The sequence below is a fragment of the Musa acuminata genome, chromosome BXJ1-8 (assembly GCF_036884655.1).
Source record: "Musa acuminata AAA Group cultivar baxijiao chromosome BXJ1-8, Cavendish_Baxijiao_AAA, whole genome shotgun sequence".
Taxonomy (NCBI): domain Eukaryota; kingdom Viridiplantae; phylum Streptophyta; class Magnoliopsida; order Zingiberales; family Musaceae; genus Musa; species Musa acuminata.
This window is the reverse complement of record NC_088334.1, coordinates 1,462,766-1,487,949: the sequence shown is the minus strand read 5'-3', so window position 1 is coordinate 1,487,949 and position 25,184 is coordinate 1,462,766. Positions and strand designations below refer to the sequence as shown.

At 42.8% G+C, this 25,184-nt stretch overlaps 4 protein-coding genes across 5 annotated transcripts; 2 read left to right on the top strand and 2 right to left on the bottom strand.

The window, feature by feature from the left end:
* Window positions 1–1,413: 1,413 nt before the first annotated feature.
* On the bottom strand, window positions 1,414–2,609 carry LOC103994390 (WRKY transcription factor 55-like). The gene is made up of 3 exons (XM_009414712.3): window positions 2,120–2,609; window positions 1,909–2,034; window positions 1,414–1,836 (listed from the first exon to the last, which is right to left on the bottom strand). The coding sequence occupies exons 1-3, from the start codon at window positions 2,545–2,547 to the stop codon at window positions 1,425–1,427; spliced, it is 966 nt and encodes a 321-aa protein (XP_009412987.3). The 5' UTR covers window positions 2,548–2,609; the 3' UTR covers window positions 1,414–1,424.
* An 822-nt stretch (window positions 2,610–3,431) lies between these two features.
* LOC103994085 (uncharacterized) lies at window positions 3,432–9,941 on the top strand. 2 transcript variants are annotated; one of them, XM_009414370.3, is made up of 6 exons: window positions 3,432–3,771; window positions 4,432–5,365; window positions 6,495–6,590; window positions 7,328–7,464; window positions 8,281–8,498; window positions 9,474–9,941. In XM_009414370.3, the coding sequence occupies exons 1-5, from the start codon at window positions 3,554–3,556 to the stop codon at window positions 8,453–8,455; spliced, it is 1,560 nt and encodes a 519-aa protein (XP_009412645.2). In that variant the 5' UTR covers window positions 3,432–3,553; the 3' UTR covers window positions 8,456–8,498; window positions 9,474–9,941. The 2 variants fall into 2 exon arrangements, with proteins under 2 accessions (XP_009412645.2, XP_009412646.2); XM_009414371.3 differs by having other exon boundaries at window positions 9,371–9,941.
* A 636-nt stretch (window positions 9,942–10,577) lies between these two features.
* Window positions 10,578–13,944, top strand: LOC135680531 (receptor-like protein kinase FERONIA). The gene is made up of 2 exons (XM_065194511.1): window positions 10,578–10,727; window positions 10,827–13,944. Exon 2 carries the CDS (start codon window positions 10,965–10,967, stop codon window positions 13,632–13,634), a length of 2,670 nt encoding a protein of 889 aa, XP_065050583.1. The 5' UTR covers window positions 10,578–10,727; window positions 10,827–10,964; the 3' UTR covers window positions 13,635–13,944.
* A 92-nt stretch (window positions 13,945–14,036) lies between these two features.
* On the bottom strand, window positions 14,037–22,038 carry LOC135680532 (pathogenesis-related genes transcriptional activator PTI6-like). Its single transcript, XM_065194512.1, has 5 exons — window positions 20,326–22,038; window positions 17,712–17,791; window positions 16,925–17,044; window positions 15,588–15,710; window positions 14,037–14,336 (listed from the first exon to the last, which is right to left on the bottom strand). The coding sequence occupies exon 1, from the start codon at window positions 21,836–21,838 to the stop codon at window positions 20,789–20,791; it is 1,050 nt and encodes a 349-aa protein (XP_065050584.1). The 5' UTR covers window positions 21,839–22,038; the 3' UTR covers window positions 14,037–14,336; window positions 15,588–15,710; window positions 16,925–17,044; window positions 17,712–17,791; window positions 20,326–20,788.
* Window positions 22,039–25,184: the final 3,146 nt, after the last annotated feature.

The window sequence follows — 25,184 nt, the reverse complement described above, 5'->3', positions numbered from 1 at the left end:
GCTTTATCTACTACAGAGGCAGAATATATGGCAGTGACAGAGGCGATCAAAGAAGTTTTATGGTTAAGAGGATTGTTCAGCGAATTATGTCTGCATCAAAGTGTTACTACAATTTACTGTGATAGTCAAAGTGCTATTCATTTGACTAAAGACCAGATGTATCATGAGAGGACAAAACACATCGATGTGAAGTTTCATTTTATTCGGGATATCATTGCTGAAGGAAAAGTCCTTGTTCAGAAAATTCATATGAAGGACAATCCAGCTGATATGTTTACGAAGCCTCTTCCGGTTTACAAGTTCAAGCAGTGCTTGGACTTGGTTGGTGTTCATTGTTGGTGATTGCCCGTTGGGGCTTTTGTGAAGAAGGTGGAGCAAGTTTTGTTAGGACATGCCAAGGTGGAGATTTGTTAGTTTGGCAAGTCCCATAGTCCCACATCGGGAAAATCAGACTTGTTGTCTCGTCTTGGAACTATAAATAAGGGTCTGAGCTTTGATGTTAGACACACCACGAGAAGTACCACAGACACCACAAGAAGTACAGCAGGCATCACAAGAAAACCTGCTTATGGTTTGAAGTCTTCTTGTTTAGGAAGCTGAAGGTGTTTTATGGCCTAGGAACATTTCCTAAGGCATTTGTAAGTGTCCCTCTTTTATAATAGTAATTTGCTCCTCTTTCTTCCGTGGATGTAGGTCAAAGTCATTTGACCGAACCACGTATATCTGGTGTTCTGGTGTTTTGTTTGTTCTTGTCGCTTTTATTATTTTCGCTTTATTGTCTTTGTTGTGTTGTCAAAATTACCCTTTGGTAAATATCCTGGGACTAGCTCTAACAGGATCGCCCCTTCGGAGTTCTCCACAGCTCAAGGCATTGGTACTCCTGGTGAAGGATCCTGAGATCTCCCTGATGAGAACCTCAACCTGCTCGTGCTGACCACCAAGTTCCGAACCTGGCAAGATGGCTTTCAGCTGCGACGCCAGTTCGTGCATGACTCTTTCGTTCATGTCCCTGAAACCCATCCATGGACGAGAAAGCCTCAGTTGACTCCTCTCATAGATTCTAACATGGGGGGTAGCAATCAATGTAGGACACGAGGTGATGGAATCAAAGGGCGCCAAAGTTTCGTCAGCCATTGTGACAACACAACAGCACTGGCGCCCGGTTGAAGATGGATAACATGGAAGCTGAGCTGAGAGTTCACGTGGCGAACTGTTCTTTAGTGTCAGTCGAGCTTAATAAGCAGCAACTCCGAGTGATGTTTGAATTGCTTGTGAAGCATAACTCGATGGAAAAGTAGAATTGTAATTCATTACAAACGAAGCCAGAAGGGTAGCTATAAAGAATGCGTATCCTTTCTACAGGTCTCATGAAATCTATCAGTTTGGGCACCGACAGCATCTTGTTATGCCCGACCTACGTCCTCCTAATTCCCCTGCCTCGGCAAGTATATGGCATCCATGATGCTGCCACTGCTCCCTGAGCTAAACATGGCATCAGCGAATTCCGCAACGGGGCAATAATCCACATCTCGGCCACCCTGCGTCTGCCCTTCTTGTCTGCTGCTGCCCTCGAACCAGTTACCCAGTTGGATCGAAGTAGATCGCGTTGTTGTGGGCGCAGCTTGTGGGTGGCCATGGCAATTCCTGTCGTCCTTCTCATCCTTGCCGATGGGGCTGTGTGCCAGGGAGGGGATCATGATCGGAGTCGGAGAGGTCTTGCAGGTGTGACTGCCACAGTAGGTGACTTCCAATGTATATGGATCGGCGTCCAGCCTTTGAACCTGCTTCTTTGCCTCGCAGCCGTAGTAGTTCTTGTGGGTGCAGCGATAGTAGCTCCTGCCATACACACAGCACTTCGATCTTCTCCATTGTGGTACTAAAGAAAGTTCTGAAGGAGATCGAGCTTACCTTGGAAACCTGGAATTGAGTATGTCTTTCTGACCGTACTTCCTCCACGTGTACCCATCGTCAGGGGGAACCTCCATGTTCCCTGTTCGAAGAACAGGAACCTTCTTCGTCACATAGCCTTCCTTCCTGTCAATTCAAGTGCCAACGATTAGTTCTCCGGCAGCTGATCTGAATCAACTTCTGAAACATACGTTCATGGTTTGTATTTCACCTCTTCCTCGAAGATCTCCCGCGGGATGATGCGCCACCCACCGCAACTTGAGCCTCTCCCCCGCCTGCAAATGCCTCGGAATGAGCGGCCGCCGACGGCTGGACTTCCAGAGACAGTTGCGGCGATTCCGAGAAATCGGCCATCTCAAAGAACGGGTGCTCGTCGTCTTCCGCAGCCGGTATTGGGGGAAGCTCGAACGCTCGCATGCGCCCTTCTCCCGTGAGCATCCGAACACCATCGATGGCTTTGTTGAAGGCGTCGACGACGTGCTCGCAAGAGCTCAACAGGAAATGGGCATCGGCCGCGGCGTTGGAGAGGCGGAGGCTGCTCTCCAGTTCTCCAGCTAGCCTGCATGCGCCGAAGACTTGAGACAAGACCTCGTCCATGGGCGTTTGCTTTGGTTCTGAGTCGGCGAGGCACAAGAACATATTTGATGCGAATGGTGGGGGAATACGTAGGAATGGTAGAGACTTTGCATGGAAATATATACATAGAGATACAGAGGCATCCGAGGGATGGAAAGAGTCTTCTTCTTCTTCTGACGTTAGGAACGTGAGAGTGTGTAGAATGGGCTGAGAAGGAGGACTCGGTCGTAGTCCCGCATGGGGTTTGTTCTTGAGTCTTCGGGAAGACTAGTCGGTCTAAAAGCCACTTTGACTGCGTAGAATATTCAATGTGATTGATCATATACTGCCACAGAAGGAAATGAGATTATTTCCTACGACAATTACACTCTGTAGAACAGGTCGCAAAGATCAAACGTTAACACAGAGCACAGCAGACGGATACTGGTGGAATGACATCTTTTACGAGTTCCATCTTTAACGGCGAACTATTGCCTTGCTCTCGTTTGGTGCTACCGAGACATTGCTAAGATGCAACCTCTTCTCCGTCATGGACCCTTGCAAAGACGACGGTCCGAAAGGGTTTCTCGTCTCTCCTCTCCTGCATAGCCCACCGTGCCTCTTTCTGGTGCTGCGTTGCTCCCTAATCAAGTGACGGCGAGGGTTAGAAGCTGAGTGAAAGCGATAGACAGGGACATGCTCCTTCAACATGAGAGGCCCAATATCCATGAGGTGGAGGAGAGGGTCGAGGATGTCATCATCGAAAATGACATCTGAGGTGAAGATGAGAAGGAAAATGATATAGCAGTGGATGCAGTAACAGATAGGATAATATCATCTCTTAAATATATATATATATATATATATATATATATATATATATATAATTGATGGATTATTACGGACTTCAACTTTGTTGGGCCTAAGCCCATGAAGAGCGCACATTGTGTCGCGGCGACGGTCGTCCTCCACCTGCGACTTATTTCGGTAAGTGGAGTCTCGGCGGCGTTTACTGCGAGATTTCACGGATCTTTTTGGGTCCTTCCCTCTTCTTCTTACAGGAGTCAAAGAGGAATTCTTGGCCCCAGAGATGCGTCCTCGTCGCTGTCCCGATCTGGTCCATCTAGGGGTTTTGCTAGGATTTCTTCTCCTGTGTTATCGCGCCGGGGCTTCGATCCATGAGTACTCCAATGGCGCATTCACTCCCCGCTCCAATTCCTTCTTCTTCCACGGCGGCAGCGAGGGTCTCTATGCCTCCGCCGTGGTCAACATCACCGCCCCCTCCTCCGACGGCGATTCTTTCATCCAGTGAGCTCCTTCTCTCTCTCTCTCTCTCTCTCTCTCTCTCTCTCGCTTGCCATGACGTGTTTTGCCCTCTTTTGAACTTACACTTGCTTTTCTCATTCTTGAATTGGTTAATCTATGTTCAAGATTGTTCTTTTTGGTTGAATCATTGTTTTAGGCATCTAACGCTGCAATCAGGGTTTTGCTCGATTGATCATGCTCATGACAGCAATGGTTGCTGATTGATCAGGGCGAATTCATTTCCAGTCGGTACATATTTGTGCATCTACCACTTTACGATGCATTCGATCACACGCCCGGAAAAAACCAAACCTGGATGGCACTTGTCACTTGAAAGTGCTGTTGATACTTGTCACCAGAATCTATGCTTGCTTTCTTCAGGCTTTTTATGCATTACTTTGCTTAAGACCCTGCATATGCATTTTTGGCATACAGCAACCTCTAGTATATTGGTTTAATTTAATGTTTGGATAGCTGATAGTATTTTTGATGGCAATCTTGATATAAGAAAAGAAAGGATATGCAAGCTAGAAAGTAGGACTAGTATCAGTTTGAATAACTTGATCATGGTCATTCTCATATATGAAAAATTTTCCTTATTTATATAATATTTCTTTTGAAAATGTATTCCATCATATCTTATTGCTGTAAGTTATTTCTCAGGTTTGAATCTGTCACCTTCAGGCGCACAAAAGAATCAGCATCGAAGCATAGTGATATGCAACAAAATACTGGGTTAGTAGAAGCTATAATAGTTGAAATTCAAGACAGGGATAAGATTGGTGGTAGATACCTAAACACCAATGCTATATGCTGCACTCGTGAACTCAATGATCAGAATCTCTGTAAAGTTGGGGAAGTAATCATTCGTCCAACTCAGGCTAACTCAGATTGGCCAAAACGCATTCAGACATTTTTTGAGGGTAGTAGTGAAGAAACAACTATGATGACTCAGACTATTCCTATAAGAAAAACTGGAATGTATTACCTTTATTTTATGTTTTGTGATCCACTACTTATAGGAATGGTAATTGAAGGTCGAACTGTTTGGAGAAATCCATACGGCTATCTTCCTGGAAAAATGGCACCTTTAATGACATTCTATGGATTCATGTCATTGGCATATCTTTTACTTGGTCTCATCTGGTTTCTACAATTTGTGCGACATTGGAGGCATACATTGCAGCTTCACTATCATATCACAGCTGTAATAGCTCTAGGCATGTGTGAAATGGCTTTTTGGTATTTCGAATATGCAAATTTTAATTCCACTGGAACTAGACCTATGGGCATAACCATTTGGGCAGTCACTTTCACTGCTGTAAAAAAGACTGTTTCTCGGCTTCTGCTTTTGGTAGTTTCAATGGGCTTTGGTGTTGTTCGACCAACATTGGGTGGGATAACTTCAAAAGTTGCTGTTCTTGGTGCGGTGTATTTTGTTGCCTCAGTGGCTCTGGAACTTGTTGAGCATTTGGGAAACATCAATGACTTTGCTGGAAAGGCAAGATTGTTCCTGGTGCTGCCTGTTGCACTTTTGGATGCAACTTTCATTGTTTGGATATTTTCATCATTGTCAAAAACTCTAGAAAAGCTTCAGGTAAATGCTTACATGATTATGGTGTCTCACTTGTCAGATTTTAATCAACATCCCTTCATCCTTGGCATATGCTGCTTTCTTTTTTTTTCTTGCATACAGTTACCGGTTTGCATCATATTTCAAGATTTGATATCACACAGCAAATGCTATATGTATAAGAGTGTTTACAGCATTTATCTGTTTAAGTGAAACTTGTACTTGAAATTTGGATTTTTTTGACTCTAAGATGGTATAGATGTTCTTAATTATTTTTGTTAATGGTTGTTATATATACACAGTTATAGTTCTCATAGGTTGCTTAGGTATAATAAGTTGTCTAAGTCATACAAAATAGTATTTATACATAAAAGAATATCAATTTATGGAAATTATGTTTTTACTGATTGTCATGTCCATTCTATCTGATGTCTTAATTCTTTATGTTTATCATTAACACATTCATAAATTGTCTTGTTCATTTCCTGTGTACATATCCACACTTCAAAATGTTACAATTATGTTGCTTTATTGCCACTTGGGCATTTTGGATTTGAGTTATAGAGATCCAAAACAGCTCTTATAGATAAAGTCATAAAAAAATGTACATTAGAATATTATGAGGACTCTGCTCTGTCGGATGTCTTGCTTGACAAGCTGCCCTTTCTTACTTCTTACAAACAGATAATTTGATAGTATTATTGGTTATACAGTTATGATATCAATTTGTTTCTTTAAAGCTTAATATTTGACATCATCCTTCATAAATTGGTCACAATGCTATGTTTATACTCGCTAAATGCCCGTTAATATCATTCTGAATATCACGTTGGTCTTGGTGAATCTTGCTGCTAATGAATTCAGGTAACTATTTGTTGGTGTTTGGAACACTTTTTTATCCTCTTTCTACATAGCTAGCTAGTATCTACTATGCCAAGCTACAGTTATTAGACTATAGAGAATTGATGTGCACATTATGATGAGAAGTTGGCTTTATTTGATAACATGTTGAATAATTTCAACCGTCTGGATATTTAGACTATCCCAATTGAGGAAGATGCTTATGATGATACTTGATTCCTTTAGTGATACTAGCCATATTTAATTATTTATCTCTTACCATTGAGCTTAGTTTCTTTCTGTGTTGCTTCAGGTAAGGAGAAGTATAGCAAAACTGGAGCTATATCGCAAGTTTACCAACACTCTTGCTGTTTCTATTCTTCTTTCACATCTCTGGATTGGCTATGAGGTATTTTTTTTCTAGTTAGTAACAAGTCAATCGTACTCAAATTTAAAAAAAAATCCTTCTGATATATGATCAGATTATTGAGTGAGGCAGTTATATAGGCGATCACGTGTTCTGAAGCTAACTGATCTCTTACTTCTTTGCTTACTACATCTTAAATGGTCTTCCTGTTTGAGGATTTGGTCTCAATAAAGATACATCATGGTACGAACCCATCTATGTGGGAACGGTGACCTATCAGAAATTCTGAAATGCTATCGAGAGATGACTTGCTTAAACTAAATTGTTCTTGTTCAACTTAACAAAACAAGATGAATGCAGTAAAATATTCATTACTGCCTTGCTTTTGTTTGTGCTAGTTGATTTGGCACCCTCATGCAAATCGTGCATCTTGAAATTGGAATCCTTTGATGCACCAGTCCTGAGTTCTACTGACTTATGTATGAACAGATTAAGTTACCCACTGCCAGTCAAAACAAGTCCTGTTTCCATTCTTGAGCCTGAACGTTGAACAGGAAAACCAACTATTTTAAAGTATGGCTTACCTACATTTCTGAAGTTCATATTGTCAAAAACAGTTGTACAATTTGCAAGCAGTAGGCAGATTGTTTCCGCAAGTTGTTGCATATGTTTGTTGCCAGTTGTGATGCATCTTCTGACTTCTAGTAATATCACAAAATGTATCTCTAGCAATTTACGTTTTTTTAGTTAACCTGAAATGTGACCTCTTGTGACTGCAGTTGTATTTCAATGCAACTGATCCCCTAAGTGAACTTTGGCAAAGGGCTTGGATTGTCTCTGCATTCTGGAATGTCCTGTCATACGTACTCCTTGGAATTATCTGCATCCTATGGGCTCCATCTCATAATCCAACTGGGTAATGTATTAGTTATTCTTTGTCTTTGTTTTTTTTGTTTTTTTTGTTTTTCTGTTTTTTGCATTGGGTTCTGCAAGAGACTGTCTTCATGATTCAAATTCTTAAGGTTGTCCTATATGAAGTTAAGACATTGAACAATTTGTCGTTGATAGATAGTGAAAAACTATATGAATACATTTACCAGTCAATTAGCATCTATATATCTCCTTTTTCTAATTTATTACCATAACAGTGGGAGTTATAGTAATAAAATTAGTACATCATGTGTGTACCATATACTACAAATGGGTCAAACCTGCTACTTATCCTGATTTTCCTTTTTTATGTTTGCCTGAAAAGTCTCGTTTTACTAAGCTTATCTGAAACATGGGTATGAGATATGACATGATCTGACATAGGTAAATTGGTGTAAAAGTTCTATGTTGAATGCCTTCCTCTAACATAAACTTGACATTGGAAATCCATCATACCTCTAACAGGGTGTGAGTCATTACATATCCAACTCTCCTGACAGGATGTAGTTAACTTTAGATGGAAACTAGGGCTAGTGGATTCGACATAAGTGACCTGTATGTGATTCACATGCAGATAAAATCTTTTGTTTCTATTGAACAATTTCTTTTAGTAAATTGATGTTAGAAACTTATAATTTCAAATACTACGAGAAATTTCATGTGGACATGATCATCACTGCTTATAAGAAATTTTCTGTTTGTGATAAGATGTTATCTCTGTTTGTCCTTTGTGAAATTAAATCAATGAACAGGTTGGGTATATGTCCATCCTTGTATGGTTATACTGTGATACTGCTTGCAGTTATGCATATTTGGAGGACACAAACGATGACTTTGATGACGAGGGAGTTTCCCTTACTGGAAGTGGTGCCAGGGGAATTGGTGATAATTTGAGCAAACTGGAGAGAAAGGAAAGGAAGAATATGGATCATGTATTTGGGATTGGAAATGATATCGAGGAGGATAAGCGGGAGTAGCTGCCTTCCCCTGGATGGGGTTCTAATCTTCCATCATGTTATGGTATGTTATTGCTCACATTTCTTGTTGACTTGATTGCAAAAAAGAGTATCTTGTCACAAAATATTTTTTATTACAAAAGAGTGTTTTTATGTGGCCTTAAGGCTTGCTTCTTATTGCACAAATCTCACCAAAAACTTGATCAGCCAATAAGTTTATGAGTTTAATTACATTAAGATTTTTTGCTTAATTCCATCTTAAATGGTCAAGGGAATGGAACCATTGGCTATCATGTGAGCAGAACCTCATCAAAGCAACTTGATAAAGTTTAATAAATCCCATTATCCATCAGCCTGTTTGGCAATCAGATGATCTTGCTTAATGCATGGATGGCCTTTTAGTTCCTTGGCATTAGATCTTGATCCTTTGCTCATGTGATAAGAGCAAAGTCATAAATATTTTTATTCAAAGAACTATTGATAGAAACAGGATGCCCAAGAGTGAGAGGTGTTTACTAATGTGTCAGCCTTCGCTATGTGATTGGTTGTTCCAGGTAGCATCCATCGCCAGCTAAAAGAAATGTAGGTTTCCTGCTTTGTTCTATACACTTTCATGCTAAGTGCATTATAAGTTGACATATTTGATCCTTATTACTTACTAACCATCAGATTATTTAGACAAGTGTTCAAATTAGATGTACTTGTAAAAAGGGGTAGGATTTCATGGCTAAAGGTGTCACCCTCATCCCATTTCATCGACACCTACTGTTATCAAGATCGCAAAAAAAACAATCTTAACATTGCATCGAGATTCATGCACTAACTTGGTACCATTTTTTAAAGTTTATCGTATGCAGGTAATTGTTTTGATATTCGATATCTTTTACCGTGTTCAGAAATATATGTAATTCATCAGTTCTTGTGGTTCCCTTGTAGCCCGCTATACCTCATTCTCCAAGACAATGAATTCATTGATGTGGTGCATGCTAGGCCAGCTCTACATGGAATGATCTCTATCTTTATTGTGGTATTTGGCCAGGGACACACTGCTCTTCTGTACCATCTCCGAGCACGCCTACATGTGGATTCTACTACACACCTGAAACTGCATCAAAGATGGTGCTCGCTGTTCATAGCTGGAATCATGGGGGGGGGGGGGGGGGGAACTGCTAGCTTCTAAGCCTATATGGATTTGGTGAATAAAAGTGTTAAGAATCTGGTTCATGGTAGGAGTGCAACTTGTCATCATCAGTGTAATGGTTTGGTGGCCGATCGTCCTGTTACTGTGCCACATCTATTTCACTTGCCAACCATTAATCTCGCACTTTATGTTCCTGTCTAGTTCAGGTCAATCTTGGGATTCATTCTCAAGATCCAGCCTCAGTTTTAATATCTGATTATGATTTCAGGAAGCTATCTTTTTCCATTATTGCTGAGTGTAGCTGCAACTGTAAGATGTCGAAGTCATCGACAAGTTTATCTTATACACATCTTACCTGTTGGTCCATTGACTCCGGTGGTTGGAGGGTTGTCCTAATACTGCCTTTAGCGCAGGTTCGATACCAGTCTGGGCCCATTAAATTTCATGATGTCCTCTATTATTATTTGCTATCATTTAATGATGTAATTAATAAATTATATATTATTTTATATGATCTTGATGATATTAGTTTAATAATGAAATTAATATTACATCTATCAACATCGGATGATTCCGTTAACTAAATCTAAAGCTTTAAGTGCGTCATTTCCTTCTTTTTCCATAATTTAGTATTTCTCTCATCTCAATATGTCGAAGCCACTTTAACGTGGGCCCCTGCCAAGGAAAAGCGGGCGACGACGGCTCGCCTACCGTGTCGTCCCACGTGTGTATCCACCGTCGAAAAGTAGGAAAAGAGCAAGAGCCAAACCACAATCCGACGGTCTTTATTGGTCGATCTGCAAACGGGGCCCCCCGCAATCACGCCGTTGGTTCCCTGGTGCCAACCTGACGACAGCTGGCGCGTTGGGAAGTGCAGTACCTTTCTCCACGCTCGCATGCTCAACCCGCAAAACGTACCCCTTCCATCGATTGCTCCACCAGCTGCGCGACCCCCTTCCAGCGGAGGCGTCCGTTTCGAGAGGGGTCTGAGACCGACAAGACAGTGGGAAGCTGCCCAAAATTCCCACTTCCATCAAATTAGTGGCGCACTACAAAAGCCGGAGAAGTGGATAGCTCAACGGCAGGCGCAGTGCTCCACCGCGAAATCCCGCGGTTTTGGCCGTCTTCTCGCTCGCTGCCCTCCGACCTCCTGTAAGAAGCTTGCTCTGCTCCTTTTGCCCGTCCGTCTTTGGTGTCTGTTTCAACCCGTGTTGATTCTCCGTCGAACTCTTGCTGTGCGTAAATCCACAGATTTCCGCTGGCTGTAGTGAAATGGAAGAACTTGCCCCGTAGCTTTCAGCAATCCACAGATCGCTTTCTTCCCCAAAAACCCCTTCGTTCTCTCTTCTTTTTTAGCTTCGGCGCAGATTGCAGACTTCGTCTTTCCACATGAGGAACCATCTCGGCATGTCTCCCGGCCTTCTCTCCGCTTCCTTACTGTTCTTGGTGATTGCTCCGATCTCGATCGCCGCGGACGACTCCAGCTATGTTCCCCGGGACAACATCCTCCTGAATTGTGGCGCCTCAGGGCAGGCCACCGACACCGACTCCCGAATCTGGACCGGAGACACCGGTTCCAAGTACGGCCCCTTCTTGAACGTTGCAGGACTGACGGCCTCCCTGCAAGACTCCTCGGTCCCCCAAGTCCCGTACATGACGGCCCGGGTCTTCACCTCCCCCTACACCTTCTCCTTCCCTCTCGGCCCCGGCCGGAAGTACATCCGCCTCCACTTCTACCCTTGTAATTATTCCACCCATGCCGCATCCGACGCCCTCTTCGCCGTAACCTCCGACTCCCACACCCTCCTCAGCAACTTCAGTGCCTACCTGACGGCCGATTCCCTCAATTATGCCTACCTCACCCGCGAGTTCTCGGTCAATGTCTCCACCGGCGGCCTCAACCTCACCTTCACCCCATCCACCGCCCATCCCCAAGCTTATGCCTTCGTGAACGGCATCGAGGTCGTGTCGATCCCCGACATCTTCGGCTCGGCAAACCCTATGCTTGTTGTGGGTGGTGGCACTTCCGTGCAGTACTCCATCGACCAGGACTGGGCTCTGGAGACCATGTACCGGCTCAACGTGGGTGGGCAGTCTCTTTCCCCTACCCAAGACTCGGGCTTGTTCCGCTCTTGGAACGACGACTCTCCGTACATCTACGGAGCTGCGTTCGGCGTGACCTACTCCAGTGATCCCAACGTCACCATCTCTTACCCATCTGCTCTGGCCAGCTACATTGCACCGTCGAATGTCTACTCGACGGCGCGGTCGATGGGGCCGGATGCACATGTCAACCTGAACTATAACCTCACATGGATTCTCCCCGTCGACGCTGGTTTCTACTATCTCTTGAGGTTCCATTTCTGCGAGATCCAGTATCCGATGACCAAGGTGAATCAACGGGTCTTTGACATCTACGTCGACAACCAGACCGTGCAGCGAGGGGCTGATGTGATCGCTTGGAGCTCCGGCATCGGTGTCCCCGTCTTCGAGGACTATGTGGTGATCACAGCAGGAAGCGGGCAGATGGAGATGCGGATCGCGCTTCATCCGGATACCGAAACCAAGCCGCAGATGTTCGATGCTATCTTGAATGGGCTCGAGGTTTTCAAGTTGCAGAACGCCAATGGCAGTCTCGCTGGACTTAATCCACCGCTGAGGCCTGAGCCGGAGGTGGATCTTGGAAAGGTTTCGGACGGGAAGTCCATGAAACCCAAGAGTGGGACCGCGGCCATCGCCGGTGGAGTTGCGGGAGGCTTCGCGTTCTTGCTTGCTCTTCTCTGTCTTACCGCCATCTGCAGACGCCATAAGAAGAAGAAGAAGGGGAAGGATGCCGTTAGCAGCGACGGGCCTTCCGGTTGGTTGCCGCTGTCTCTGTACGGCAATTCACATTCGGCTGCGTCGGGGAAGACGAACGCCACGGGGAGCTACGTCTCGTCGCTCCCCGCCAACCTTTGCCGCCACTTCTCGTTCGCGGAGATTAAGGCCGCCACCAAAGATTTCGACGAGTCCCTCCTCCTCGGGGTTGGCGGTTTCGGAAAGGTGTACTGCGGGGAGATAGACGGCGCCACCAAGGTTGCCATCAAGCGCGGCAACCCGATGTCGGAGCAAGGCGTGCATGAGTTCCAGACCGAGATCGAGATGCTCTCCAAGCTCCGCCACAGGCACCTCGTCTCCTTGATCGGGTACTGCGAGGAAAACTGTGAGATGATCCTGGTATACGATTACATGGCCCACGGAACGCTTCGGGAGCACCTCTACAAGACACAGAAGCCACCTCTCACCTGGCGGCAGCGACTGGAGATCTGCATCGGGGCTGCTCGCGGCCTGCACTACCTCCACACCGGTGCCAAGTACACCATCATCCACCGAGATGTGAAGACGACCAACATTCTGTTGGATGAGAAGTGGGTGGCGAAGGTGTCGGACTTCGGTCTTTCCAAGACTGGCCCGACGCTGGACAACACCCATGTCAGCACGGTGGTGAAGGGCAGCTTCGGATATCTCGACCCAGAGTACTTCAGGCGGCAGCAGCTCACCGAGAAATCCGATGTCTACTCCTTCGGGGTGGTGTTGTTCGAGGTCCTCTGTGCTCGGCCAGCCCTAAACCCGTCGCTGCCAAAGGAGCAGGTGAGCTTGGCGGAGTGGGCAGTGCACTGCCAGAAGAAGGGAACACTCGACCAGATCATGGATCCCTACCTGAAGGGGAAGATTGCGGCGCAGTGCTTCAAGAAGTTTGCAGAGACTGCCAAGAAGTGCGTGGCGGATGCGGGAACGGAACGGCCATCGATGGGCGATGTGCTTTGGAACCTCGAGTTTGCGCTCCAGCTGCAGGAGAGCGCGGAGGAGAATGGCAGTCTCGGTGACGGGATCTCAGAAGAGACGGCATCATCGGTTGTGATGGATGGAAAGAAGGTTGCTGATGATCCATCAAGCGAGCCGAGCACCACCACCACCACCACGATAAGCATCGGAGGGAGGAGTGTGGGTAGCGAGGACTCCGATGGATTGACGCCCAGTGCGGTGTTCTCACAGATCGTGAACCCAAAGGGCCGGTGAGTTCGTCACGCCGGTGGAGGGTGGCCTCGACGCACCGTCTTCTGTATTCGTCCAGCTTGTGTTGTAGTAGCAGTACTAGTACTAGTAGTAGTGTGATGCCTTTGTATGCTGTGCCTACCTGAGTCCAAAAACACGTATTAGCCTTCAGCTAATAATATATTCAATTACTGCAAACCTTGTCATTTACATTGCCCATCACATCACGCCGGGGGAGGGTGGCCTCGATCCACCGTCTTCTGTGTGTTGATGCCTTTGTATGCTCTTCTGCCTAACCCGAGTAAAACAATGATTACAGCTTGTAGAGGCTTCAGCTAATGTCTTCAATTACTGCAAACCTTGTCAGTCACATTGCCTATCACATCAAGCAGAATAAAATTAGATTATTTGGCCATTCATGGTGACTGGCGAGGAAGAGAGGTCATTTTGAAAACCACGACTGATGCAATTCATAGAACAAAAGGAGTTCATGGTACAGATGTGTTTTCTCATGGCGGATAAGCTGACAATTGTTTCGACAGAAAAGATTTAGAGTGCAGGGACTTGGCATTATAGATTTGAATTTTTGGAGCAGGAATCAACAAACATGATTATCTTCTTCTCCAGGTCAGATCTGTTGGCACCTATGAGCTTATCCAGCAGTTGCCCATCTTTCAGGAACAAGAATGTTGGAGTCGCATGGATATCCCATGACGAACTAAATTCCTGAAACATGTATAACCATATAAATTCTCTACAACTGACTTCCAAAACATGATCCAACTTAAATATTTACCCAGGAAAATATGGTGAACAATTTCCATTATTTTTATCTGTTGATCCATAAAATTTCCTAATAAATGAATGTATCACACAAGTAGAAGTTTTAGTCCGAGGAAAAATAAAAAACACTGAAGTTGATCATAAGGATGCAGTTATCAGAATTTTCTGAAATTATATTTTTTATAGTTTTATTATGCATCACATGCAGAAAAGAGCTCACCACGATATATGAGACAAAGATTACTAGATGTTGGCTGCATCTCAGTTACTGATAAGCTTTCTAAGCTTTTCTTACGCTACTTAGTAGTTTTCTCAAGAACAAAATGTTTTCTATCCGGAGTTCATGTTTTTTATTCTCCGCTTGCAAAAAAATTGAATAGAAAACTAAAAGTCAAGCACCTTTGCAGTTTCGATGAGCTCAAACCTTTGATCTTTGCATTTAGGAAGATTGGTGAGTCATCTGAGGTCAGATTATAAGCTCTATAAAAATTGCACTGTTAACTCCACAAATTTATGAATTTCATAAAGCTGAAATAATTGTTGATGCACAAGTTCCTTACGTAGCTTAATGCCTATATGTTTCATCTTCTCTCTGCCAGTGGTGAGTGCCTATCCAACCGGTGCTCAAGTTGGAAAGTTCTTGGCTTTGGTAATGCAGAAATAACATTTAACACCATGCTAATGGGGTACGGATACCATAATGCAAAGGCTGGGAAAAGGCAGATAGATAGTGATTCTATAAACTTTTCTATAAGCATCAAATCTTATTCCAAGCCTTATCCAGAACCTAAACCGTGACTTAGTAAAGAAGACAAAGTTTAGAATTCCCTGCCCAAACTAAGACGGACATTTATTTTTTTAAGACAATGCTATGTTATGGTAAACTGATTTGCCTTTTTTCCCATCGTCTCAACTAAGTTTTTCTAGTGAAAAATAATCAAAACATTTCCCATGCTTTGAATAAGAGATGTCTCAATCAATAGCTTTAAGCATACTCAACGATGACAAATGTACTAATTCGAGATAAGGAAGGAGTAGCAGGTAAAAACTAGGATAAACGAAATCAGGCAAGTAGAAAACTAATAACCTATTCATGTAAAAGATAAGTGACATAATAGTAAGTGCACTTTCAAATCTATAGCAGAATGGACCGGAAAATGCAATGGATCAAATAAAGGTTGAAGCAAATCTTACTGTTAACTCATCGACATCTATCGACAAAAACATCAGTGAAAGATACTTCTCAGACAGCTCCATATACACCGGTGCCATCGCTCTGCATGGGCCACACCAACCTGCGCTAAAATTTGCTATAACCTGTGGGAACAAAGGCATATATCACAAAAAAACTACATGTATGTGCAGAAATAAAAATAAAAATTTGAATATTCAGGGTTATTGCTTTCAACATGTAACTGACACTTTCAGAGTCCCTTTTTTTCTAAAGCACTTTCATCACACCAGGTATGTAGTTAGAAGATCAGGCTTAAAATCACCAGGTATATAGGGCACTTACTAGAATGATAAATTTATATTAGATCACAATGAAGACGAACATCATCAGACCCCATCCAAGTATATCAAACCCTACACAAAGATTGCCAATGGCCGTGTAATTGATTTTACAAGTAATATCCACTTCAACAATGCAGGCTTTCTATACTTGGATTTTCGAAGAAACAATGTTGATATATGAATATAAGATTTTATTTCTGCTATTAAATCAAGCTCAACAGCAAAAACACTGAAGTTATTCTTTTTTGTGACTATAATTTAACCTCATATCATAAGCTAAAGTGAAACAGGTTCAACAGTGGTTAAGTATTCAGAGGGTATATGCAGATCTATCTCTGACAGTTAAAATGTCACCAGAGCAAACAGGACTTAAAGAAGCATGGTCCCGGGATGAAAGCCTGCAACTTTGAGATTCCTAGTCCGAAAGAATTTGCATATGCCTTAAGTCTCAAGTAATTTACAAGTGCAAAGGAGGATAGTCTTTGTATCGAAATTAGCTAGGTTACTTTTTAAAAGACCAAATATAAATTTATAGTGCTCATGTACATTTAACCAATACTTCTTGAATGCAAATAATATGAAACTTAACATATGCAAGATGTCTTCACATGAACTATCTAATTCTGATATTAAAAAAATCAATTTATAATATTTGACCAGGCAGCACAGGCTTCTTTCCATTATCACCTGCCGCCTTTGGGACAAAAGAGAATAGTTGTGGAATCTTTTGACCTTTTGAAAGAAAAGACTGAAAAAGCAACCTCTAAGAAATGCATCCCCTAATGAGTTCCTTTCTTCAATTGGTTGTGCAATTTCAACCAAATTCATAACATAGAACAGGATATGAATTTCAGTCATAAAACTGCAAACTTACATTGACTGCTTGTATGTGCAAATGCAAGCAGTAGGAGATCATTTAATATTTGGTGTTGACTGCTTGTGTAAGAGGACTCTATGATCATATTTGTTAATGTGATGAATGTACATAAATAAGTGGAACTTTTCAAGTTGCTTACTATCTTCCCATCCTTGTTTGCTTCCGAAACTTTTTGGTCCCAGCCTTCCTTGGAAGTTATTACATGCACATTTCCACCTCTGAAGTTTATCTCATCTTCAAGATCACCCCCTCCACCTTTCTAAAATAAAAGGAAAAAAATAGAAAAGATTACTGAATATTCACCAACTCCTGAGACTAACATCTATATATGTAACACGAGTAAGGTAATTTCCAGAGGAACATGGTAAAAAATATGCAACGTCAGACGTTCAGGTCCAGAAAATCATCTGATATATGCACGATAGGTGAAAATAACATTTTATACAACGATGAAAATTCCTCTAGCGGTCAACGGATAAAGCATGAACTTGCAGGCTCTTGCAATGAGACAGATGAAAAATGCGACTGGAGAAGAAATCATGTAAGTGGATAATAATATGTTTGATGAAGCTAAAAGTCACAGGCTTTATCGCTGCAACATTACTACTCAGAGAACCATTGCTAACTCATATACATACTCCATAAACCACAATAATCTTTTACTAAATTCAGAATTTCCTTCTACAACACATACAATGCACAGTTAAATTCATTCACATGCATTGACTTCTGAACCATGAGAAAAACATATCTGAAAAGCACAAATAAATAGTGAATTAAAAAAGGATATTGAGATTGATTATAAAAACAGTGGATAACAACCAAAAGCATGTGATCCAAGAAACATCCACAATACAAAATGCTTAAAACTACAAATTCATAGCACTCGTCATGAGTTCTGATGTCATCTATGGATAATTTCTCACTTTTCCTGAACAATTTCCCATTCTGGTTAGAAGTTGAGTCCAAATAATCAGACCACCAGCTGCTTCTGGGAAAACAAAAACTGAAGAAAGAACACATCAGTAAAAGTTAAAGTTCATGAACTGATGCAAACAATCAGATACTGAGAAAAGAAATTCCAATTAAAAGTAAAGCATGCCCAAAATTACGGGTAAAGAAACAAATTGCACGCTATGAGGATACTGCAGTTAATAACTATCAGAAGCAAAATAGAGAGTACTAATATTCAAATGAAATTAACCTTGGTTAGGTTGTAGCACAATTCTGTTGATGTCCAAGAAATCAAACCATATAATGCAGTATATGGCAGAACCCAAACTTGCAATTTTTTTTATAATGGCCAAAGCCTATTGCATAAGAAACCAATTTAGAGAGACCATGGCCATGTTACCAAGAGTACAACACTGAAAACGGATAGGGTTGACTGTTATGTATACTTCAGTTTGAGCAATACTCATGCAAAGCTTTTGAAAGTATATGTATACTAAATGAGTACTTGTGGAAAACCACTTGTGTCAGCATATAAGGTTGTCCCACTTCTCATTATAGCTTGAGATTAAGTTCAACATTCATGTAACTAGGACATGCAAGCTTTATTGCCAAATGTATCATTTAAGATTACCTAGTCAAGAATTGAATTATTGCAGAGTATTTTGATACGATTCTTTCCAATATCTTCTTGTTTGCATATATTGTCAAGAAACTTTTGCATTATATCTCATACAGTCAATGTTCACTCTTGAATAGTTTATACAAATAATGATTTTTGACACTTACATACTACAAAAGGGAAAATTGTTGGACTTCTGACCATTATGACCCACTACCCTACCCACCTCTAACTTCTACAGATATTCAAATATCCCCCACTTCTATATTCCAACACATTGCTTCCATCTGTTCAATTTTGAATTTCAGTACTTCTATACCAAACCTTTTTCAAATAGCTATGTTCCTTCCCATTTTATCCTTTTCCATTTACAATGTACTTCACTAGCAATCCTTCAAGCCTCAACAATATGGGTCAAATCACACCCGACCAGCAAGCCTGATGGGCATGTATTTGGATCCCCTTCTCGCAAGTCAAAGGTTTGAACCCTTGCTAGGTGTCTCGTGCGCCCATTGTCATTCAGCCTTCAAGACAATCTGCCACCCCTAGATAGGATCCTGATGTACCTGAGTGGCACTTGGAACAAGGAAACCCAATATGGGTCAAATCCATGATCAGGGCTCACTATGAGAGAGAACAATTTCAACACCTTCATTTTGTCTCAAAAACGTTGAATCTTCGTTCTTTACCTCTTGTTTCATTTATTTTCCTCCACATGAACCACCCATTTCCCAAAATAATGATATCTTAATCTAACCGCCCATTTATTGCTTGTCATAATGAATCGTATTCCATAGCTTACATTTCTATCACGGGTGATAAGTCAACATTTGATCGGTCTACCATTGGTGTAACCGCGTCGACACGCGAGGAATTATCCACTTTGGGCGGTGGCCGTACCTACACGGTTTTGCCCTTTCGAAGCTCGTGAGCTCCAAAAAGCACATCTAAGGGTAAGGGTGACTAGATGGACTTATGAGCCCTTAGTTCCTCTACTCCTCAATCAATATGGGACTAAATATCTTTATCAGTATTTCCTCCTATAGAGGAGCTAAGGGCCTAGGGCTCTCCTTCTAGCGTCAATCTAATAAGTCAATATTTGGTTGGTCCGCTATTGTTGCGACTCCATAGGTGCGTGAGGAATTATCTGCTTTGGGCGATGGGCATACCTATACAGTTTTGCCCTTTCGGAGATCGTGAGCTCCAAAAGGAGCATTTGAGGGTAAGGATTATCCGACGGACTTATGAGCTCTTGATTTCCCTACACCTCAACGAATGTGAGATTAAATGTCCTTATCAGTGCTCCCTCCCGTAGGGGAGCCAAGAGCCCAATGCCCTTCTTCTAGTACCAATCTAATAAGTTAACATTTGGTCGATCCGTCATTGGTACGACCCTGTAGGTGCATGAGGAATTGTCCGCTTTGGGCGATGGGCATACCGGTATGGTTTTACCCTTTCAAAGCTCGTGAGCTCCAAAAGATGTCTCTGAGGATAAGGATGACTCGACGACCTTACGAGCCCTTGGTTCTCTTACTCCTAAATATGGGGAGTGCCAATCTGTAAGTCAATGGTGCAGTCCAACACTTGAGTGGTGTGTGTACCGTGTGGGTGGCCCAAAGCACCTTTTGGAGCTCATAAGCTCCGAAAGGGCAAAACCGTACGTCCACCGTCAAAGCAGATAATTTCTCGCGAGTCTATGGCGTCACACCAAATGTTAACTTATCAACGGAAAAACCATATATTATGACAAAGCGATAATTTTGCCTTAAAACTTTCCCATTCGTGTATGCAGGCCGATCTGCCACAAAAACGAACAATTAAGACCAGGAATAGATGCAACAGTTTCACACGGGAAAATTAAGTGGAAAAATGAATGAGAAGGCAAGATCTATCTCAATTTGCCGACGGATCCAGCAAGAATCGAGGGCAGGGGAATGAACCTACAAAGATCCGCTTCAAGTTCGTACCTGGTGGTGGCGATGATGCGAACTATCGATCTCCGCGGCAGTATCCCGATCCGAAGTGCAACGATCTGGGGTACGATGACTCCGCAAATGGATCTGAGGAAAATGATGGTGAGTCAAGTTTGAGGCCTGAGAAGGAGGAAACTTGGTCGACCGAGCAGGTCAAACGGCAGTCTTCCTTCTTCTGCTTTTATAGGCAGATGCCGACCCAAACCAAAGCGGGCCGCACATTGACGATGCCCGCATGATTGATCCGAACCCGACGTTGTACCCTTCTTGGACGCGGGTTGTTTCAGCTAGTTATCTCGGATTTTGGTGCGGGCCCAGCGGATCCGATCCATTAGGGAGCAAAAATTCTACATAGATGGGAATCTCGAGATGGTGCCACGTATCTCCCGATCGAGGGAGCCGGAGGATTCAGGCCGCGGGCCCACAGCTGTGCCCTCCCGCCACTCCGATCGAGGGCTCAAATGGTGCCACGCATCCCGCAATATGGCGGCTTACACGTACGTAGCACGACTTTTGGCGACAATACACCATTTGGCGACAATACACGGCTTACACGTACGTAGCACGACTTACCGTTCACTCTTGCCATATGTTCTCGTTTCGACTGTGACAAGGCAAGGGCAGTATCGGCATTCGAGAGACTCGAAGGTGCTGCCGGTGGCAGGAAATCTTCCGCGGCGAACTCCGTGAACTCGTCGCCTGCGTCCCCACACGGCCACTTCGGTGGGTACAACTCCCTTGTGTGTAACGGTGGATCGACGCTGAGCCCGAAAGCGTCGACGTCGCCGTGGCCCAGGACGTCGAACGGCGTCTTGTCCATGCCGTTACAGAGGACCGACGTCGGGGAGGAGAACGGGTTGTCGGAGGCGGCAGCATCCCCAACGGAGGAGAAGTCCCTGTTTCCGGCCGCTGCCGCCTCCCCAACGGAGGAGAAGTCCCTGTTTCCGGCCGCCGCCGCCGCCGTTCCGGCGGCGAAGTTGGTCTCGGCGTTGTCTCCCCTGAGCCTGATTGCAGCAGCGTCGTACGCGGCGGCAGCTTCCTCCGCGGTGTCGAAGGTCCCCAGCCACACCCGCTTCCTCCGCGTTGGGTCGCGTATCTCCGCCGCCCATCGGCCCCAAGGTCGCCGCCGGACGCCTCGGAACCGCTTCCCACAGCAGGAGCCCGAAACCGCCGCGAGCGGCCGCCTGTCGACCTGCGCCTTCGCCTTCGCCGCCGCCACCTCAAACCCGATCTCCTGGACGTGCCTCTTGACCCGGCGCATGGCAGCCTCGTTCTCGTCGCCGGAGGAACCGGTGGCGTCCGCGTCGGTGCACTGGATCCGCACGACCTTTCTCCCGCGGCCGATGGCCACCGGGACCGTCTTCATGGTGGGGCGACGTGCTGCTGTTCTCCGGAACAGAGAGGAGAAATCTACATCCGGTTTTAGCGAGGGGTTATTGGCTGACCGAAGGCATGACGTAGAGGGAGAGAGAAGACGAAGCAAAGAAATCTTATTTATCGTGAGCATCGAATTCTCCTCGTTCGTATCTCTGCTTCATCAGTAGCAAAGTCACAGGTCAACACCAAATCTATCAGCTTCGTCTTACCTGCCTCCACTTCTCTGTTACAGATTCTTTACGGTCAACTTATGTCTTGGATGACCAAGTTTCTTTGCTGACACACCTGCATCGTGAACATTGTACTCAAATGCATGCAAAGATCGAAAGATCACTGTACTGATTCCCAATTCTAGTAGTTGTTTTACCAATTTGCAAGTTGGAGTCTTGTGCAGAACACTTGATGATGAAGTGAACTTTACAGGGCAAGGTGCTTCTGAAATGTAGCATCATATTGCTCATGTTTCCAGTCATTAGGTTGCTTGATACTACTGCATTGATTGATATGAAGATATTAACTTCTTCTGGAGATACATAATAATAAAGGTAGAAAAACAACCGTGATAATTTTTTTCTAAATGAATTGCAACAACACACATCTTTCTTGCAATCAGCATTTTTAATGGATATATATACCGGCCAGCCTTGCTCGATACAATGTAGAGAAACATGGTGAGCATACAAGACAGATGAAATCCTGGAGAACACACATGACACTTCTTTTAACAGGGATGATGAGATTTTTGGTGTAATCAGTCTCCCCCCGATCTTCGGCATACACAGTCTGCAAGCTGCTGAAAACTGATGACACCATCTCATTTTCAGAGTCAGGCCATGAAGCAGCTGAGATATCGCAGAGACTTCTTCCCTTTCTGCACATAGATGTTAAAGGTTAATGAACAACCAGTTTTGATTTCAATATCCCCTATATCAAACTACCATAATTGTAGAACAAATTTCCTAGTAAAATTTTTGGCACGGTTCAAAATACCAGTCGAACATATACACACCGACCGGTTTTTACTGATCCAATGAGCTTATCGGGATCTATATTTGTATTTAATGTTCATCTCATGCCATGGCTCGATGAGTGTAAGAGTGGCACAGATAAAGAAGAGATTAAAGAGAATGTAATGAACCTTGGTGCTACTATGCTTGATGGAATGTTGATTATTTTTATCTTTCACTTTGTAGATCTGTAGTTAGATTTCAGCACATTAAAAAACAGAAGGAAGAAATGTGACAGTAATTGTTGAGAGTTGAGACTGCATTCTAACCCTGGAAACAGGATGTCTGGATCCGAATTCAACACCTGAAGAAAAAATACTACTCACTTTCTGATGTGCAGTGCCTCCATGGAGTTATCATTACTGGTTATGTTCTTTTACAGCATGAATACAAAGAGACTCTAATCACTGAGGGGTTATCTGTTCATTAGGTGAGGTTTGTTCTTGAAACTCTTCGAGAAAGTTGATTTTTCCCTTGCACTAAAGCATGAATGCTATAGAATCTGATTTCTAACACCACTTCTAGATCTTAACTAGAAGATTTTATTTCTACATCAAGTCGAAGAAAGACTTCCAAATTTAGTCCAAGATTCCGGTTTTCTAGAGCTGAACCAAAGTGACATCTATGATTCAGATTGCAATGCTACTCAGCTGAAACAGATAATTGAGCCTCATATATGAATACTCAAAATGATGGCATCTGAGTCCAAAGATGAAACCCTTAATAGATTTTTTGACAAGGCCATAACACAAACTGGTTTCCGAAGAGGATTAAGGTACTTGTATTGATTTATGCAAGGAGAACACATCAAATGAGGTGATTCCATCATAAAGAAAAATTGTGTTTGTTTTCATGCGCTACATCTGGATATTAATTCTAAAATTTTCCTTATAGGCAATTCCTAAAACAACAATAAAAACAAAATTTTCTAGTCGATTATCCTGAGGGAAGTAAAATCTCATGTAGTAGTGCTATAATCAAAGCTAGAGATGCCACCTACCTTGAAAGTGTTTTCCCTGTTAAGGTAAGATCTGAACAGTGCAGGTTAGAGAAGCATCTGACACTAATATTCCTCAGACTTAAAAAATTAACCAAAACCGAAAGGAAAGACATCTAAAAAGAGGTGATGTATCGATGTTCTGACGCTACGTATCAATCTTGTGTCACGGGAATGGTACAACATAAAAGGAGAGAACGTTTTGGTTGCATTTTAAGATATAAGAAAAAAGGCCCAGATTAAAAGAAATTAGGAGAAAATATCTACTTAGATAATTTGATACTTATTCTCTATGTCCTATATTTACCACTTAAAATACCCTACCTTGCTCTGAATATATTTAGTCTTATGATTCATCATTGGTTCTTGATAGACTTTTCAAATACTGAGGTAGATGAAGATATTTGTACTGAATAGGATGTTTTCTTGTTAATTAATTGGAACACATTACCTTCAGAGCAGTTAAACTCTTTCCGAAACCAGGTTCTTAACCAATGTCATATGACAAGATGATGATCTTAGTTTATTGTTTCAGGAGGAGTGATTATGTGCACCACCATTTATCAATTGGAGATAAGTGTGTTGCATTGAGCCTGCGTGTGATAATTAAAGATCCTACTTGTGCAATTACTTCGACATCAACTTTGGTTCATTGATGCAGGATACCTACGGAGATAACTCTACACTATTCATTGATGTGAGAGCTTATGTCGGAACCTTATGATCCTATTAGATGCCTAAGTACAAATCAAGTTTAATTGCCTTAGAGAAAGAAGAAATCAAGCTTATGACCTCACAATGGTACATGCAAAACCCCAATATGGTTCACTGGAATGCCCTGAAGATTGCATTAGAAAACCTTTAGACTGAAGCAAACTTTTTAAGTTTCGATACCTAAGAGATGTTCAGAGATGCCGCCAGATTGAAAATTGTACCATTATCTCCAAGAATTATAATTTCAAGATGTGAATTGATTTCATAACCCGAAAAGCACATCAATTATAAAATGAACCAGCATATGCTCAACATGTATATATTTGAAAGCTCTGCAGCATGCGTAAACTGTTTCCTTGCCTAAGTATACAACGTAGTGATCCTGCAAAAACACTTGAGATAATTGTACGTACACACTGCCTCAATGTTGTGATCCTTGAAACATGCAAAATGTAATGCTGGAAGAGATTGAACTCAATTAAAAGTCAATTATAGAAGCCACTTCAGGTGAACATACATGATACAATAAAAATGCAATTGCATGTATACTGCCTCAATGTTGTGATCCTTGAAACATATAAAATGCAAAATGTTGAAGAGTTCAATAAAGGATGTATTAGGTTTTGCCTTACCACCTCTATAGCAAGATCCTAAATGTCTTATGGTAATAGATATCTATCATTCTCACATATAATCATAGATGGAAAGAAGTCCATTGGATGTACTGTAAACATTGTGTTATTACCATATATCCTGCA

Excerpts from the sequence above, each read along its gene's own strand:
- LOC135680532 (XM_065194512.1), bottom strand. The coding sequence starts at position 21,838 with ATGCTCACGATAAATAAGATTTCTTTGCTTCGTCTTCTCTCTCCCTCT.
- LOC103994085 (XM_009414370.3), top strand. The coding sequence starts at position 3,554 with ATGCGTCCTCGTCGCTGTCCCGATCTGGTCCATCTAGGGGTTTTGCTA. Across the intron at positions 3,772-4,431 it reads GACGGCGATTCTTTCATCCA|GTTTGAATCTGTCACCTTCA; the intron begins GTGAGCTCCTTC and ends GTTATTTCTCAG. Across the intron at positions 6,591-7,327 it reads ATCTCTGGATTGGCTATGAG|TTGTATTTCAATGCAACTGA; the intron begins GTATTTTTTTTC and ends TTGTGACTGCAG.
- LOC135680531 (XM_065194511.1), top strand. The coding sequence starts at position 10,965 with ATGAGGAACCATCTCGGCATGTCTCCCGGCCTTCTCTCCGCTTCCTTA.
- LOC103994390 (XM_009414712.3), bottom strand. The coding sequence starts at position 2,547 with ATGTTCTTGTGCCTCGCCGACTCAGAACCAAAGCAAACGCCCATGGAC. Across the intron at positions 2,035-2,119 it reads GGGAGATCTTCGAGGAAGAG|GAAGGAAGGCTATGTGACGA; the intron begins GTGAAATACAAA and ends TTGAATTGACAG. Across the intron at positions 1,837-1,908 it reads CTCAATTCCAGGTTTCCAAG|GAGCTACTATCGCTGCACCC; the intron begins GTAAGCTCGATC and ends TGTGTATGGCAG.